This window comes from Pezoporus flaviventris, unplaced genomic scaffold (assembly GCF_033815535.1).
Source record: "Pezoporus flaviventris isolate CSIRO_AGI_PZ_B2104156 unplaced genomic scaffold, CSIRO_AGI_Pfla_v1 ptg000025l, whole genome shotgun sequence".
Lineage (NCBI taxonomy): Eukaryota > Metazoa > Chordata > Aves > Psittaciformes > Psittacidae > Pezoporus > Pezoporus flaviventris.
In genome coordinates, this window is record NW_026892573.1 from 28231005 (window position 1) to 28250031 (window position 19027).

General features: G+C 44.8%; 1 protein-coding gene across 1 annotated transcript in view; it reads left to right on the forward strand.

The window, feature by feature from the left end:
- The window catches only part of ME3 (malic enzyme 3), a 113414-nt gene that overhangs the window by 83055 nt on the left and 11332 nt on the right, over positions 1-19027 (forward strand). Inside the window, exons 5-7 of the mRNA XM_061457986.1 lie at positions 1095-1256; positions 4462-4565; positions 14195-14304. Coding sequence (XP_061313970.1) covers positions 1095-1256; positions 4462-4565; positions 14195-14304 — 376 coding nt within the window. The remainder of the gene's footprint in view (positions 1-1094; positions 1257-4461; positions 4566-14194; positions 14305-19027) is intronic.

A 19027-nucleotide genomic window follows, 5' to 3' on the forward strand; every position in this document is an offset into this window, starting at 1 on the left:
AATCCAAGCTAGGCTGTGCATGAGTCCCCTGCAGGCTGATAAACCATTTGATGTGAGCGCTCTGTTCTCCCAAGTGCTGAGAGCTGAGGTTTATTATTGTATTTACAGCTCATCTCCCACAGTGGGACTGGGCTCCAGTAAATTCCTGTTCTTACTGGAGTTCAGAATTTCCTTAAAGAGTGCCTGACCCTGGGGACAAAGCCAGCAAACGGAGCAGTTAACCTAAAACTGGGGAAGTTTAGTCAGATCTGGTGGGTCACTTGCCTCCTAAGTTCTCAAGTGATGTGCAGTATGGGTTGAATCGCCCAACTTTAGGCTTCTAATCTGGACAACGTTAAGCAAGCTTTTTTTTCCCCTTCTTGTCACAAAGAAATGGTACAATAATAAGATCTAAAATGATGGATCAGAGATTTTGGTGAAGTGGCACATTACGATGTTGTTGAAATGCAAAAGGCACAAGTGGCAATTGTTTAACTCCCAGCTGGGTGGGAAAAAAGGTCTAATATTAAATACATCATGTGGGAGCCTCTCTGCAGTCCATGCTGATGGCTTCTGACTACCTCACTTTGCAGTCAGGGGAATCGGAGGCAGAGGGACCCGCTTATAGTGAGTTTTGTTTTGATTGTCTCATCTTGGCTACTCCACAGCTACTCTACAATAGTGTGAAAACAGTAGCTTGTTACTTCCACAGTAACAGATGCAGTTCATAAGCACAAACACTTTTGTACCGAGCTCTTTTTTTTTCCAGAAGAAAAAGAGGAAAAATGAAAGGCAGATCTCTTTTGTGGTGTTTCTTGTTATACAGCTGAGGATGCTCAAAAAGCCATGCTACAGGTGATTGAAGTGCTGGTAAGCAGAACTGCTTATCTCCCATAGTGCAAGCAGCTCCCCATCAACCATATCATCCCTCCCCCCAAAAATGAGCAGCCCTCTATCACTAACAGCTAGTTAACGTGGTGTCACATAGAAAGAGCAAATATCCATTGCACAATGCCACTGCAAAATGACATCAGTGTGAAGACAGTGGAGCTGGGTTTGTTTCTGGAGCCTTGGCAATGCCATACAACAGTCTCTTTTGATCCTCATCCCCCTAGGCTATTGTGGTGACAGATGGAGAGAGGATTCTCGGTTTAGGAGATCTAGGAAGTTACGGCATGGGTATCCCAGTTGGGAAGCTTGCTTTGTACACAGCTTGTGGTGGAGTTCACCCACAACAGTGTCTCCCTGTCCTGCTGGATGTTGGCACAGACAACGAGGTAAGACCATTCTTCATTAATCTGACAGGGAGAGGGGGGAGAAAGAATTGAGGTTTATGCTTCACTGAGGCCAGTCCCTAAATGTGGAGGCACAGGCAGAGCCATCCAGGATGAGATGATGGCTAGACCAGCACTGCAGGGAAGTGGGCAGGCTTCATTCCTGTTTGATGCTAAAGAAACTTTTTCTCTTATGGGGAACTGAAATAAACACTAAACAGCTTCGTGGTCCCCTGGTGAGAAGACTCAGAGTATTGCCAGTTGGAGTGGCAACATGGCAAGGTGAGTTGAAAGATGTTGTACAGGAAGTCCCAGATTTATTCTTCCTATGGTAACTGTGAAAAAGCAGGCAAATACTGGTGACTGTGTTCCAGAAAGTGGAGAATCCCCAGTGGGTGGTTTGGGGATGATTAATTTCAGTGTTCTGTCAGACTGCACACTTCACTGCACATGATAACCAGACAAGAGGACTCCATCTGTTTGCGGATTCTTGCCTTATGACTCTGGCTCAGAAAGGCCGAAGCACATCTCAGCTGTGCCAGAATGGACATCTGTGAGGGATGTCTTTCTCAAACTCAAATTAATATCCTAAAGTCAGTTGTGATGGGCTGGGTTTGTCTGTTGCTGTACAGTGTCCTTGTGCCTCACTTGACCTCAAGTAAACCAGACATGTGTTTCTAGAGAGAAATAACAAATCTGGGGTATAAGAGTTTGTGTATGAAGAGGAAATGAGTGTCGATGTTTTCAGATGCAATCTTCTGCACCTCTTTCACTGCAGCCCCAAGTGTCTCACACTGGACACTTGAAAAAAATGAAAGAAAGCAAAATCAGTGGTCATGGATGGCATCTGGGGTGAGAATCCCAATTACCTCTTTGATATCTGCTCCCAGGATTATTTTATCCCTTTAGCATGTTGCCCTGTCATGGACTTCTGGAATATAGGGTGTGCTCATCTCAGCCTGATCCATGGTCTTTCCTAAAAAGTGGGAACTCTGCATTTGGACCCTCTGAGGCTAAAGCAGGAATTAAGGCTCAGTCTTTCACTTCTTAGAGTTTCCAGTCAGTGGGGCATTGTACTTGACTTTGATTCCTTCATCTCTTCCTTCTCCTCCATGCTGGTCTGGACACCACCAAGTGCTGGATGCTCTGAGCCTCCCAGCTGGAGTTTCATTCCACAGGGACCTGGGTGAAAGTGCTTCCCATGAGAAGCTTCTGACCATCTGTTTCTATCTCAGTATCCAGGGGACACTAAAATGGCACCAATGACTTTTAGGCATCTCCAAGGGTCAGATGGTGACTCCCAGAATCAGTCTTGGGCACTTTTGTTCTGCCCAACATCAAGTGTAACTTACGTGTTTAGGAACTTCCTTGCGGAGGCAATTTCCACATCTGGGATTAAGGTACAGAACTTGCTGTTTTCCAGCAATATGAACAACGTATTCCCTCACAATATAAATAATATCTTTATTTAATGGCTTTCTCATGTGCATAAACCCAGTTTAACCAAACCCTGAGCATGTCCTAGGACCGTCCTGCCCAAGAGTAAACTCAGTGCAGAAATAAGACACCTCTTATATGCATCCAATCTGTCTCTGTGTTACTAACACAGGAACCTCAGCTAGAATGGATTAAGTATAGTAGTCATATTTCTAGCATCAGTTCTGGCTTGTTTTTCTGACAGTCCATAATACTTTGTACATTATTTCAGCAAATTGGTCTTTTTCTAGAGCTTGGCATTTCTCAACTTGCCTATGGGAGAAGTTTATTCTCCATTAACTGGTCCCAGAGTACGTGACGCTACAGGAACAATCAGTGAGGTGGTGCAAATGGGTCTGCTTAGTGTTTCATAGAATCCCAGACTGGTTTGGGTTGGAAGGACCTTAAAGCTCATCCAGTTCCAACCCCTGCCACGGGCAGGGACACCTTCCACTAGAGCAGGTTGCTCCAAGCCCCTGTGTCCAACCTGGCCTTGAACACTGCCAGGGATGGGGCAGCCACAGCTTCTCTGGGCACCCTGTGCCAGCCCCTCAGCGCCCTCACAGGGAAGAGCTTCTGCCTAAGAGCTCATCTCAGTCTCCCCTCTGGCAGGTTAAAGCCATTCCCCTTGTCCTGTCCCTACAGGCCCTTGTCCAAAGCCCCTCTCCAGGTTTCCTGTAGCCCCTTTAGGCACTGGAGCTGCTCTAAGGTCTCCCCTTAAGGAGCCTTCTCTTGTCCAGGCTGAACCAGCCCAGCTCTCTCAGCCTGTCTCCATAGGAGAGATGCTACAGCATATTCAATGGCCCTGAAGAGTTAATATGTCAAACTTAGGGGAAAACTCTTTCAACTTCCCTTCTAAGGGAAAACAGCTGTGACTGTAAAACAGATCTGATTTTAGCACACCTGCCAATATTGTGGGCCATATGGCTGCAGGACAATAGGTTTGAGATGGCTCATCCCCTTCTCCTGTGGATGATTCAGTTCCTGAAACTGGGAGTTGCACTTCTGTGGCTAAGAGATGTGTTGGCCCACCTGTCCTTGAAATTTGCCCAAAGTATGTCCTATTTCCATGCTGACCCAGTCCTTTTTAGATGGATTAGTGGTCCTGACAGAACGTCTGCTGGATTGTTTGGATAAACAACTTGGGTTTGTATTCCTAGCTGGAGCCAAAAACTGAACTAATCTGTTGTATCAAAATACCTTGCCTTGACACCTGCAGATAACTGAGGTGAGTGCTAGGTAGGTGCAGAGCTTGGGAACATTTTGGCATCCGATCACTGGTTCTGGGCTGTCACCTAATAGCTAAATGACACGGGTCATTTCAAGTTACTTCAGGTGGTCTTCATTGCTCAAAGCACTGTTTATGGTCAACAGCTTTCCTGGTAACCTCAGTGCAAAACGGAGAACTAAATGAGCAATAAACACTCCTCACACAAGGTCGGTTTTATTCACTCTGAGTGAGGCACCTTGGCAGGGAGCCTTTGGTAGAGCAGATGGGGATGCAGACAGAGCTCTATTTCCTATGGCAGTCAAGAAGCATTACATCCCTCTGACTTTATTTACACAAAGATTGTCCATAGCTTCTTATGGAAGAGCTGTATGAGGTGGCCTTCACTGCATAGAAAGTAAAACTCATATGACCACAACAGAGAAACTTTTTGGGTAGGCTGGGACATAAATCTCAGTCCACCCGTGGAAGAGAAGATGTCAACGGAATTGCTTTGTGTCCTAGGCTCTCCTGAGTGATCCACTCTATATTGGACTGAAACACAAGAGGGTTCGTGGGAAACAGTACGACGAACTGATTGATGAGTTTATGCAGGCAGTGACCAACAAGTAAGTGGGATTATATACATGGCTCCTCTGGGCTGCTTCCATTTAAGAACAAACGTTGCATCTCATGAAACAAACGTTAGTATAACTGATCATTCAAGCAAAGAAAGGTCATTTCAATGCAAGTCTCCTGGGTGGTCTACAAATGACTCTTTGTGCTCGAGCACTCTGTGTCAAAAATATTTGTCTTCAGAGAACTGAAATGAGACAGACTATTTATAACCATTTCCTGTCCCTGTAGGCCAGAGGTGTCACACATATGCCCTGTGGGCTGTGTCTGGCCTCCATCATGCATTTATGAGCCTCATTCAGCATAGGCAGAATCTAAACTTTGGTTTGTTTACACTTTGTAAAGGAAATTTCTAGCTTTCACCATTGTGAAGGAAGTCATCTAAATGGAAGTGGCATGTTACTGCACACGGTGGTGTCTGTGTGAGTCTGCAGGCTGCCTCTCTATGGCTTTGTTAAAAATGGGAGCTTGCCTGCTGGCATTTAAGTCTGTGGAGCAAGAAGGCAGGGATCATAAGCACTGTCTTTTTAATGGTGGGACAGACCAAGTGCATATATCCATTTTTACTTACTAGCTAGGATAGAAAGTCTCTGATACACCAAGGAGTTTGAGATGGGAAGAGCAGAACCACAACCTCAGTGCTGTGTGTGCACTGCATTGAGTTCCTCTTTCTGCAAGGAATCACAATATATTCAAATCTCCATGACTGTACCATAAGGAGGAAAGTGAGAACAACTGTTAAGGGGAAAAAGAAGAATATTTGGAAAGCCCCAAGCTCCTAAACAGCTTTTTCTGCTTTTTCTAAAGCAGCAGATGCTATTGATAAGTGGCAGTGCTGCAGTCTGTGCCTGATTAATAGGCTGCTGCCTGTCTGTGTGTTGTAGGATCTTTCCCTCACAGCTGAAGGAGCTATATTTGATCTTCTCTCTTTCTGTGCCTCCAGCTGGCCGTATGTGTGTGTGTGTGTGTTCCTGCATAAATGGGAGTGGGTGGAACATGTCATCAGCTCACAGTTCATCCTGTCTCCCCTGGTAGGAGGCATCATTACCAGTGTCTAATGACAACACCTACCCATCCTCTGAGAAGCATATCTTTACACAGAGTCTGACTGCCCAGCTGGCTGTGGGTGGAGAGATGTAGGAATTAGGGGCTGAAATGCTAAGGACCATTCCATCACAGCTGACAAACCAAGGTCTGAGAGGGAAGAGAGTGTCATGGAGGAATTTCAGCCTCTGTTGATGTTGGTGGCTGCTCTGCGCAGTGTTCTGCTGCACTCTGTGCACATGCAATGCTGCTGTTAAGGCAGGAGTCTCTCCATTACTATTCAGCAGCATGATGTAGACACGTCCCATATGATAGACAGCCAGTACATCAACCCACCCAGTTGCAGTTGCCTACTTACTGTGTAAAGATACTTGTTGTCAGTCAGTGCTGTAGTCCCTATATCTGTGAGTATGAACACAATAATTCTGTTGGATTAAAAATGCTATTTTGAAATAAATAAAACACCAAATTAAAATAAAGGGTGGCTGCAGTGAAGAGAATGTTGTGTTTGTGCCCTGGTTTGTCCTTTCTATTTGATAAGAAAGCTTGGCTGAAATGCCAGTTGATTACAGTGTAGTATTACATTAGATACTTGTGGTTTATCTAGGAGGAGGAAATTCTTGGAGGCTAGAGAACTGGTAAAACACACGTAGGAAATCACAAGAGGCTTGACAAGGAGAAAAGATTTAAGAGCTGTCAGGGTTGATTTGTGGGGGTTTTGTTTGCTTTGGTTATAGTCCCTAATTAATCCTTCAAGAAAACTATCCCACTTCCTTCTGGCTGGGAGACCACAGAGGTGTTGCAGTGGTGGTGTTGATGATAGAATGGGAACAATAGAATGGGAACCCAAATGATGGTCTCAGCTGTCATGAATGTGGCTCTGAGATGCTTGTGGTGTTAAACTGCACCCACTACTCCTGTGATGTCAGTGAGAGCAACACAATTTGCCTTTTCTGTGATGTGGAGGAAGGATTTTGGCTGTTGTTTTCCTGTGTTTAGTTTACATGAGCTAATCTCCACATCGAAGGGAGAAGACGCTCAGCCATGAAACAATGAACTCTTATCTTGTGAGGTGATGTCATGCCTGATGCTTTCATCCAAGTGCTGGGAATCAAGTTCCCGAGGCCCCTCTCCCAGCTTTTCTATTTCTCTTATAGCCAGGATGAATTCCTTGAATACAGTAAGCCCCCAAAATGTTCTCTGCAAAGTGGAGCTGGGAAATTCTGCTTTACACATCTCTGTTCCCATCTGTAAAGTATTTGGAGATCCTTAAGTGAAAGGAGACATTGCTATACATTATCACCCTGACCACCAGCATACTTTAAAGAGTTGATGGAGTGTGATCCTCTGTGAGCTTTGGACTAGTGAATAATTCTACTCTCGGCTTGGGTTTGGCAACCTTACATGAAACAGCTTCATTTGGTCTCGGATTTCCACTGGAATGACTGAAGGCAACCCAATAGCTCTAGCTTCCATTAGGAAAGGAAGCAGAAATTGTTCAGAAGGTCAAGACCATGCAGCTCTTGTAGCCTGCTTCCACGTATGAGGAAACCTGTGGGTATGAACTGCTGTGGTCTTCGATCTGCTGTGATTTCTTACAAGAATCTATAGTGTCACACGTAAATTCAGTAATATGGGGAGGAACACAAATCTGTTGGAATTCGGAGGCTTCCTTTTCAGCTCAATGTTCATGCAGGAATTCTGCCTACTTCCTGAGGGTACTTCAGGTCCTTGTGGAAAGCATTTGTCAGTTCCTCTGCAGGAGTACCTCCCACCCTGTCAAGTCACTGCTGGCTCAAGGGACACTTGTCACTGAAGTGGAATGTGTCAGAGCCCACAAGAAAGCCAAGGGACTGAAGATTTACTCTTCCAATGGAATAATAATGTCAAACAGATGTCAGATTTCTATAGCTGGAGACCCCTGCAGTCAGCAGAAAGGCCTCCTGGTCTCATAATCGCCATCTAGTAATGAAATGAGGAGCGTGTCAGAGGCTTCAGAGTTAGCACTTAGAGTATTTTGAAAGAAAGTGTGACTTCTGGGCAGTTTTAGGAAAAAAAGCCTTTTCTGGAGCAGCTGGGTGAGTTTCTGTGCTTTCCTGCTGCCTAAACTGCCATTCATTACTCTTTCACCTGAAACACATGGAATGCCTAACCTCTTTAATGAGAGCTCCAAGGTGTGCACTTTGCTCCTCTTGGGAGGCAGCTATGTGCAGAATTTGGCCCGTTAAGCCTAGCCTGTGACCGAATGAAACAGATTGACAAACTGCTGTTTTATCCAGTGAGTAATATACTCTGTATGATACAATACACCGCTGCAGTTTTCCCTGTCCTCAGTTACATGGCAAAGGGCAAATCAGTATTACTCTTGAACTGGTACATTTTAGTAAGCTGCAAGAAATATTCACCTAAAGTGTTCAAGGATCCTAATCACAGTGACCTGCAGAGGTTCTGGGGCTTGCCTATATGAGCAAATTAAGGTTGAAATCAAAATGCCATGGGACATGTGCTGGGAATGCTCACTGCACTCTGAAGAGCTTCAGCCCATCATCTACAGTAACAATATGTGTTAGTCTTCACACTCTCTTTCAAAGGAAACCACTGGTAACTTTTTTCCTCCTTCTAAACTGGTGTTGAAACTAGAGACCATCATAGAACCACAGAAAGGTTTGGGTTGGAAGGGACCTTAAAGCTCATCCAGTTCCAGCCCCCTGCCATGGGCAGGGACCCCTTCCACTAGAGCAGGTTGTTCCAAGCCCCTGTGTCCAACCTGGCCTTGAACACTGCCAGGGATGGGGCAGCCACAGCTTCTCTGGGCACCCTGTGCCAGCGCCTCAGCACCCTCACAGGGAAGAGCTTCTGCCTAAGAGCTCATCTCAGTCTCCCCTCTGGCAGGTTAAAGCCATTCCCCTTGTCCTGTCCCTACAGGCCCTTGTCCAAAGCCCCTCTCCAGGTTTCCTGTAGCCCCTTTAGGCACTGGAGCTACTCTAAGGTCTCCCCTTAAGGAGCCTTCTCTTGTCCAGGCTGAACCAGGCCAGCTCTCTCAGCCTGGCTCCAGGGCAGAGCTGCTTCAGCCCTCACAGCATCTCCATGCCTTCCTCTCAACTCACTCCAAAAGTTTTCTGTCCCTCTTGTGTTGGGGTCTCATGAGAGCTGGACACATGACTGCAGGGGGGGAACTCACAAGAGCAGAGGGGGAGAATCCCCTCCCTACCCCTGCTGCTCACGGCTGGTTTCTGGGCTTCAAGTGCACATTGTCACATCCCAGTCAGTTTTTCATCCACAGATACCCACAAGCCCTTCTCCACAGGGTTGCTCTCAGCTGGGTTTTGAGGAGATGCCTGACCAAACTGACCTCTACACTGTGGCCAGGAACTCTGGGGCAGAGCACTGCTGGTCTGACCAGAAGCCTGCCAAGGACCATGCTAACAATTAAACAATAGGAATGGCCTCAGGACCCTGTGCTAGCAGTGACGCAGGTGCTGGTGGTGTTTAATGTGCTAGAGTGGACTTTGTTTTATGAAACCTAAATGCTGATCTCTTGCCAAGCATGATTTTCTCTCTGATGATGGGCTCTTTTGTGGAAAACGTGTCTTTTCTTGGAAATCAGAACTTGGGTTGCTGGTGTATGAAGCACCAAGACTGGAAGATCTCAAAGACAAGGGCAAGGACAATTTGGTTCTTTTCTGCCTGGTTTTCTCTAAGACTCTGAGTAGGACTTGCAGTGCATCAAAGCAGAATCCTTACATCGTGAATGACTTAAAGCAGTGCTGTAAAACTCTAACTTAAGACAAGGATTGGAACCTCCTTCATGTGATTCTTTCCATAACGGAACTGGCCCTTCTTGCCAGTACAGTTTGCTTTATACTCCCTGCTCATGGGGAAACAAAATCCCCTTTTGATACTGGTCAGCAAAGGCGCTGCCCAGGTCCTCAGGCCACCCTTGAAGTTCTGACTTGTGCAGTTTTGGTCAGATGCTCTCTAATGGTAACTGCTGTCTCATGAATTTTTGCCTCTCTGACCTTGCGGCTTATAATGAGGGTGGATGAGCTCGAAGAGGTGCATACAAATGAGGATGAAAGAGCAGAGTTGCATAATGAGATTGCTCAGGCAGTTGAGAAGTCTCTTGAATAAAGCTAAAACCACTGTCATCAAGAAAACATCCGCCTCCCTCTTCTGGGATTCACACTCTTTTGTTCCATACTTAGCACTCATCCAAGAGAGATGTGTATCATCCTCTACAGGGGATACAGGCTTTATTAACAGCATCTTTCCTGTTAGCACAGCCTAGAGATTCCATGTAGCTCTAGCTTGACAGTAGCAGTACTGGAACAGCAGTACAGTGATAAATAAAGCACGAACCCTTTGCTTGTTTGTTTTCCAGGAAATTGAATCATTTCTTAATAAAGGTTTTCAGGTGGTAATTTTCACAGCAGGCTTGTAATGTCGTGTGTGTTTAGCTCCTGGAGTCATCCTTCATTAGCTGACAGTCTTAGACTATTATATTTATCAGTAGTATGTCATTTCATTAAAGATACTGCTTGTGCAAAGTTTGCTAGGCAATGTCTGGAGACCAGACTAAAATGAGTGCATGGACTGTTCTCTAAAGCATTTCCCAGTGAGGCTATTTGTACAGGGAGGTTTTTGCAAAGTATGGCAAAGAAAGCCAGAATTTGGGTCGTAATTATTTATAGCACAAACCCCAAAATGTGCAAACTAATGAGACAGCAATAGAATCTTTAGCATGAATCTGCCCCATCCCTGGCAGTGCTCAAGGCCAGGTTGGACAGGGCTTGGAGCAACGTGCTCTAGTGGAAGGTGTCCCTGCCCGTGGCAGGGGGTTGGAACTGGATGAGCTTTAAGGTCCCTTCCAACCCAAACCAGTCTGGGATTCTATGAAATACTAGTGATTTTTTTTTTATGAGAAAGAACTGGGAAAGTACATCTTTTTGTTTCCAGTTCTATAAAGTGGCTAAATTAATTCCAGAGATGGTGGAGAACAGGGTCCCCAGATGGTGGTCTGGCAGCCAACAGTGAACCAAGAGACATGGTGATGCTATTAAATAATGATTCTTGTAATGTCACCAGATACAGGCTTCAGTATTAATGCTGTTCTAGCTGTGATGACGTGAGGACAGTGGTGAGAAACTGGTTTTAGAGAGAAATTAGAGACTCTAATTTATCCCACACACAACCTTCATCAGAGGGTATCAAACTCTGTACCTGACATTAATGTGCTATGCAACAGACAGGCAGAGTTTGGCTTGTAACTCCAAAAGGTCTCATTTCTGCTGAGAAGTGTGAATGTGTTGTAGTGGTTGAGGGTGGGTGTTAGGACATTAACCTGGATAATATTTAGTAACCATCAAAGACTTTGTTGTTATAGTCTCTTCCTATTTCTGTCCAGTGTGTCTGAATTCTTTCAAAACCACTTGCCAGAGAGGTACAGAAATGAAGTCCAAGCATCCTTTTCCACAGCCTGCAAGTGTAAGAATTACTCATGCTAAGGGGAAAGCTCCAGTTCCACAAGGAGACATAGGACTGCAGAGATCCCAAGAAATGCACACTTCAGTGTGCCCAAGAGGAATGGGAGCTGCTGACTACAGGTTAAACCAAATCTTTGAGGGACAGGCTGCCTATGCACTTTAAGCCTCCCCACTGCAGGTTCTGGCGGTTATCTTCTGGAATGCTGAACAAGCCTCCTTCTGTCTGTAAGGTCTTGGAAATCAGAATGAAGACTGTGGATATCCAAGGAATTAGTGCCAATAAACAGCACAAAAAGTACCTGTTTCCTAATGGATGATCCTCTTATCCATCATTTGGACATGTAAGGAACACATGGCTAACAGGGAGATGACAAACCATCCAGAACATCTGCTGGCATCTCACAGCAAACAGCAAATCTTTAAGCAACTTCAGTTGCTATAGAAACTATTTCTCTAACACTACTATTATTATTTATATGTATCACTGAGCAAGTAACATTGCTGACTTGCTTAATAAAACCAGTGACCTCAGCCAGCATTAACATATGTGTGACCAGCTCTCCGAAGAGCACACGGGTGGGTGGGTTTCCCTGACTACAGACTCGAATTTGCAAGAGTATTAACCTGAACAGTATTTTTGCTCTCTTTGGAGCACAGATTCTTTCCTCTCTTTGTGGTCTGCGGCATGAGCCAGTGCAGTTACTTGATCTGGTTTTGTCTTTGATCGTTTTCTATTAAGCAGAGCAAAAGTGTGGTGTCCCAAAGCCACTTCATTTCTCTTCCTGCCCCTCGGTATGTCAAGACAGTGCTGGATGCAAACCTCTTTCACTGAGCTGTTTTTGTGATGATCATTGTCTTTCTCTCTGCAATATGCTCACTGAGCTTTTTAAACCACATTTTTGAACCTATGTGAGTCTTTGCAGAATGTGAGAACTTAATAAAGATCACGCATTGGTCATGGCAAGACCCTAGGACCAGATGCTTTAAATGAAAGAACCAGTATATCAGACTCACAGTTCAAGGTAGGAATGTTGGGATGATGCTCCTGGTCCTCAAGGAGTACCCACCTGCTCCCCTCTGGAGCAGTGACGCTTTCCTCTGGGGATGTGAAACTTTATTGAAGACCCCACAGAAAAGTTTCCACAGCTTCTGTGACCCTTATTCAACAAGGATTCCAAACGCCTAATTTTTCAGTTGATTTTTTTTGTAGATATTTTTATTTATTGTTTATTAGTATTATTTTGCAAATATTAAGCTTATTAGGAAACTTAAATGGAGCAAGGCATTGAGTTGAATCTGAGCTTTTTGAATCTAAGAGTCATAAACGGCTCTAAGATCATTCACAGAATCACAGACTGGATTGTGTTGGAAGGGGCACTAAAGCTCATCCAGTGCCACCCCCTGCCACAGGCAGGGACACCTTCCACTAGAGCAGGTTGCTCCAAGCCCCTGTGTCCAACCTGGCCTTGAACACTACCAGAGATGGGGCAGCCACAGCATCCTCATTGTAAAACAATTCTTCCTTATATCTGGTCTGAATCTCCCCTGTTTGAAACCATTACTGCTTGTCCTATCACTACAGGCCCTACTAAACAGCCTGTCCCATTGTGGTCCTTTTCTAAAAGCAAGCACAGACAATGTGAAGCAAGCATAAAAGCCAACCATTTTCCTTGTTTGAGACCAGTGAGAGTTTCTCATGATGGACAAATAGCGGAGCACAATGCACGTCCTTATCGTTGTCTCCTTGTTGACAGACATAACTGAGATGGAAAATCATATAATAAGCAGTTCAATCCTTTCCAGGGGATGCTGACTGTGAAAAGAGCTTTTCATAACAGGAGCCAGGGTTCTCAAATGTAGCAAGTTTTATCCAGTATCAGTTTCTAGTTTAAAGCAGGGGTGTCCACTCCTTCAGATTCCAATGGCAAAGGAGGGAAGACTGAATGACAGGTACATAAGTGATGCTGCCTCTGCACTGCTTGCAGTCCCAGAGAGGCTCAGGTCTGTAAAACAGAGCAGCTATTTAGAGCCCTTTCACCTGCCTACAGCCCAGAGGTTGCATTACTCATTCCCTGTGCTTCTCCGCTGCCCTCTGACATTCATGTGAGAGAAAAGAGTACCTATGGCCCTTTTAGATTTTGTTTGCAAAGCCTTAACACAGGCTAGAGTCATACAGAGTGCTGACAGTATATAGCTATGGAGCAGTCTGAATATTACCCAGCTTTTAGAAGCTGTACACTTGCCCTGAAATTACTGCACCATTATGGAAAGTCTGCAATTGTTTCCTGCCTCTTGACTCCATGGGTCACTGGCTGTCATTGTGTGCCTGGTTCCCTGCAAAGCAGCTCTGTAGAGACTTTCCAAAGCACACAAATGTGGCTGTGAAGTCACACCGTGAAACACTCAGTCCATGGGATCTCACAAGCAGGGTTTTTTCTCATCTCTCGGTCACCTACAGTTGAAGTGGGCACTTGGGGGTGTCCCTTTAACTGATCATAGAATCACAGAATGGTTTGGGTTGGAAAGGACCTTAGGATCATCCAGTTCCAACCCCCTGCCATGGGCAGGGGCACCTCACACTAAACCATGTCACCCAAGGCTTTGTCCAACCTGGGCTTGAACACTGTAAGGGATGGAGCATTTACCACTTCTTTGGGCAACCTGTGCCAGTTTCTCACCACCCTCACAGTAAAGAACTTCTTCCTTATATCTAACCTGAACTTCCCGTTTTAGTTTGAAACCATCACACTTGTTCTATCACTGCAGTCCCTGATGAAGAGTCCCTTTCCAGCATCCTTGGAAGCCCCTTCAGATAGGCCAAAGATGCATATAAATATATACATGTATATAGCTATACATATCAAGAAGCCCCTTGAATTGTGAATACAATTTATTCTTGGTGATTCTCCATTTCTGAGTTTATGAACCTTGGGAAGGGTGTGATCCTGTTTGCTGTTACTGTGATGCATTTCTCTTGTGGTACTTTCCTCTCTGAACTAGAGCCACTAACTACAATATCCTGGTAGAAGATGTACATATAATCCTGTGTTGTGGAAAAACTTGTATCCATTTTTTAATTACCCTTTGACTTGCAGGTATGGCATGAACTGTCTGATCCAGTTTGAAGACTTTGCCAATGCTAACGCTTTTCGTCTCCTCAATAAATACCGCAACAGATACTGTGTGTTCAACGATGATATCCAGGGTAAGTACTGTTAGGAGAATGCACATTTAACCTTTACCTTGTGATTAAGATCACAAGACTGTTTACTGTTCAATAGTCAGATGTGTGATAAAAGGTAGAGTTTACACATAAAGCATTTCAAAACACAAGCAAAAACACAGCACTCCAACTTGAAAGGCGACCTTGCATTGTTCATAGGAATGTTTGTTGCAGAAGGGTTGTTCAAGGGAGAAAATGGGTTGTGTGCCTTAGATTATTAAGGTAATTTAGAGAGTTCCATTAATTTTCTGTAATTTAGCTAAAACAATGGTGAGGGTTTAACAGTTAGGCAAGGCTTTCAGTTTCCATGAGCCAGGTGGCCATTAGCTGACCCTGGCAATGTCCCTCTATTGTTATCCTCCTTTTTACATGCGCAGGTGAAAAGTTAAACCAGCTTTTTTCCTCTTCATAGATGCTAACTCCACAGTAATCTGATAACAGGTTTGTTCTCCCCTAGAGTGGTTAACATAACCCTTCTAGTGGCAAAGAGAAGTGATAGCAGCCAAGGTGGGGCTATAGCCAGCCTGTCTCCCAGGCCCTGGGAGGCTCAGCAGGCACAGAGGGATGGATGCATATTGGTGGCATCCTGCTCTGGTGCTTAGTTTTAAACCACTGGAAGGGTTCTTTGCCCATCCAACAGGGATCTTCCCAAGTGATTCTAAATAACCAGTTCTCCTCTGAGTCCCTTCATCTTTCCTTAGTCCTGTTTGCAGCATGCAGAATTTCCAAGGTTTGTTGATTTCATTATTTGCAGTCAGTTGGGCTCGTCCTCCCTTGTACTTGAAAGAGACTGAAAGAAATGCCAGTGTTGTTTCACACAATGCTGGTTCTATTCTGAGCAGACTTTGCAGCACTATTTCTGCATCTGCTGCCCATCTAGCAATATTTGGCAGTGCATGTAACAGCTTATTCATGTCTATCATGACACAAGAGTAAGACCCTGGAGTGTGGGAATGTGGTTGGTGTGATGGGATGCATGGTCCTGCTCAAAGATACTTCCACAAAGAGGCTTTAGAAGCAGCAGAGCTTAAGGCATTTCAGAGAAGGTGAGATAGATACTCCTGTACAACAAGACTTATTGGGGGTTTTTGCCACCCACAAAAGCTTTCAGTGGGCAGAGGAGTATAGAAGAGAACAGAGGAGATACATTTTTGAATAGAAGTCTTGAATGGAAGAACCAAGAGTTCAGACTGTTCTGGAGACGGACAGATGAAGCCTGTAGTAAGAAGCTGGTGATGTAAAGTTTATGTTGGATTAATTGCTGTCTCTGCAGGTGTAAGGGGACTGAGCAGTCGAAAGGAAAGGAAGCCAGGCGATATAGCAGATCTGTGGGCCTGGATGTAGGTTTTCTTGGGGGAATTAGAGTGAACCGAAAGGGTTTCTTAGTGAATTGGAATGGTTTCTTCAAGAAAAAGAGGATATTAAAGCAAAACTGAAGAGTCTGGTTGGGAAGCAAGAGACATTTTTTACAGTTTCTTTTTGGCTATAGGTCATAGCTGAATGCCTCAAACAGTTCCTGGAAATGAACCACATCCAGGAGGATGCTGTAAACCAGCATCACCATAAAGCTGACCTTGCCTCCTCCCATTAGATGTGTGTCATAGCGCATGGGAGATGTCAAGTCCCCTGGAAATGCTCTGCAGTCCCACCTGTTGAAACAGTAGGATTTTACCTCTTGCTAGTGAAACTCCCTTATATTCTCAAATAAGGCATCTGGCTGGCACTGGTTTCATGGTAGTAGATAAGGAAAGAAATCCTGCTGATCTTTTGCACAGACAAGTGATGAGTCAAGGGAAGCAAGCCACTGTTTCAGGTGGGGATTATGCAGCTGTCAGAAAGAAAAGGGATTCTAAGCTAGGGTTGTAATCAGGAATGTGTTTTGAGGACCTTTGGGAAGCTGAACTATTTGAATCTCCTCAGTTAACTCTGTCTTGGAGTCATGTCAGAGATAATGGAGTTGAAGCTGGGATGAGTAGTCTGATCCCCAGATGATACAAGAAAGGTAGGAAGTGCCATTTTCTCACACCCTCCTGTTCTTTGGTTTCACCTCAGGCTCTCTTTCCCAACATGCTGGAATTTCACGACTTGCCTACCTAAAAAAGTGGGAGAGTTCAATGCAGATCGTGTTCTAAATGATTAATGAGAATCATGCAAAGCCTTGTTTAAGCAGGCCTGATACATTCTACTCAATTCAGGCAGGAAAAGACCTCCTGAAGCCTGAATTATCTCGGCTTCTGAGCTGGCATTTTTTTAAGTATATTGATTTAAAAGCACATCTTAGGCACAAACAGTGCAGGTTAGATCAGGCCTGAGCTATAGCAGTTAAACTTGTTGGTTAGTGGGGCTCTGAATGCAATGAGCCTACACACACACAGATGAAACGTGGGAAGCAAGTATGAATTGCTCCACTTAATCTCCTTTAGGCCTCTCTCTTGCTGCCCCAGGGTCTACATGAACAGAAAGCAGTTTACATATGCCAACTTTTTGGGCCACACAAATTACTGTATTGCCAAACCCACCCTAACCCCGTAGAGTTCAAGTGACTCAGACCCCTTCCAGCTCCAGCCAGGCTGCTGATGCTGAGCAGGACACCTGCCAGGTACCACAAACAGGGATGAGGTGATTGCTCTGGTTCTGAAAGCCATTAGCCTGGGAGCTAGCAGAAGCTGGCTCGCAGTGCCCACATGTGGGAGCTTCCCATTAAGGGCTGCTTCTCCTTCCTCCATGGGGGGATGACATCAGTCCTTTCCCAGCTCCATCTGGGTTCATGCAAGGGGCAACAGCTTCAGTTTCAGCTCTGTGGGAGAAAACTAATTGTCACTTCTTCCTTTTTCCCAGTAAAGTGCCAGGGCAGGCGGTGAAGCACATAGGAAATCAGAGGGACATGAGAATGCTTTAGATCCTGTTTTCTCTTCCTACTGTAACTTTGCTACACTTAACTGTGCAGTTATCACTGGAGATATCACTGTAATAGGAAGTAGAGAACAGAAAAGTCTTACAAAGGTGTCCAGTCTTGTGCATCCCTGAGAGAGGCATCTCTGGCTTCCTGCTTCATACAAGAAAATACATAAAATCATTGAAGGAGTTTGTTTGGAAGGGACCTCTGTACATCACCCAGCTTTAAAGGTAATTTCAAACTTAGATCCAACTTGGACATTAGATCAGGTTCCTCAGAGCCTTGTTCAGCCAAGTGATTTCCAGTATCTGTAAGGATGGATATTCACAATCAGGTGTGATTTGCCTTGGGAGATCCAGACTGTCCTCAATCACCATCATGTTCCCAAACGTAGCTTCTAGATTTGCTTTGTAATCCCCAGATCAGGGGGTTAGACCAACTGAGCTGAAGTTCCCTGGATCCTTGTGTCCCTTCTTGAAGATGGGTATGAAATTTGCCTCTTTTCAAGAATGAGGAATCTCCCCAGTTACCAAAACCTTCCAAATGATGACTTTGTAACACCATTGCCCACATACCTTAGCATCCTCAAGTGCATCTCATCAGGTCTCATGGACTTTGTGTGTTGAATAATCCCAGCTAAGTAAGTAGGAGTCTATAGAAACCCTGTAAACTTGCACAGCTCAAGTGTGCTTTGGGACTTTTCATCCTTCAGGAAGGCCCTAAGCAGTCTCAGCACATTTTGAAGCTAGCCTCACTTTGAGCAGATACTGGACTAGATGATGTCCAGGCATCAATTCCAACCTCATTTATTCAACGTTCATTCTGCTGGTTGATCAGTGTGTTACCCTCCATAGTCACAACGCAAACAAGAATTCTTTAGGCACAGATTTACTTACTCCATACTGAACAGCAGAAGTTGTTCTGCAAGTGTAGTCAGAGAAAAATGAAGAAATCTCTAATGTGCTATTTAAATGTGACCTGATCAGGTCAAAAATCCCTTCACAGACATGGGCAGGACAGAGAGAACAGTGCACAGAAACATAAAGCCAACTATCTCCTGGCTCTGGGCATCTTTAGCAGTCTTTTAATACTAGACCTCATATAAGTATAGATATAGACCCCATATAAGTATAGACCCCATAAATATAGACCCCATATAAGTATAACATTGATAACGTCTCAAAGAACCACCAATTGGAGTGTTACAGATATATCCATATCCAGCCTCAGATGCTATAAACAGACAGGATTTCTAAAATCCTGAACACCCACACTGCAAATGAAACTTCTTGAAGGCATTTCAGGATGGGAAATGCCAAATCACTAGCCACATTAAAACACTGAGCCTTTTGTATCCCGTAGTCCTCCCACAACTACACTACAGGCAGTGCTTGGGGTCATCACTTCGCAGACCTCTCCAAGACTTCCCAGTGTCAGAGCAATGACTCCTCTTTGTTGTTGGATGTGTGACTGCTGATGAGCCTCAGAATATCTCTTGACCCACCAACTACCTTTCCTCATTATCCCAGCAGATAACCCATCCATAACCTTCCCAGGACACTTCAGCAAGCACCGAACACTGCTCCCAGACCTCAGCTGAGACTGGGAACAGGCTGACTCCAGTGCCGCTGATCTGGGCCAGTTAGAAATCAATCATGTGCAAACATGGCCTGTTTTTCAGGCACGTTTCCGTGTGGTGTGAGAAGCAGGCAAAGCGACTTGCTGGCTCGGCATTAACTAATTGCAGCAGATTAAAATGGTGCAGCATCTTACTTTGTTGTTTCAGCTGGCGTGGAAAACGCATCAGTA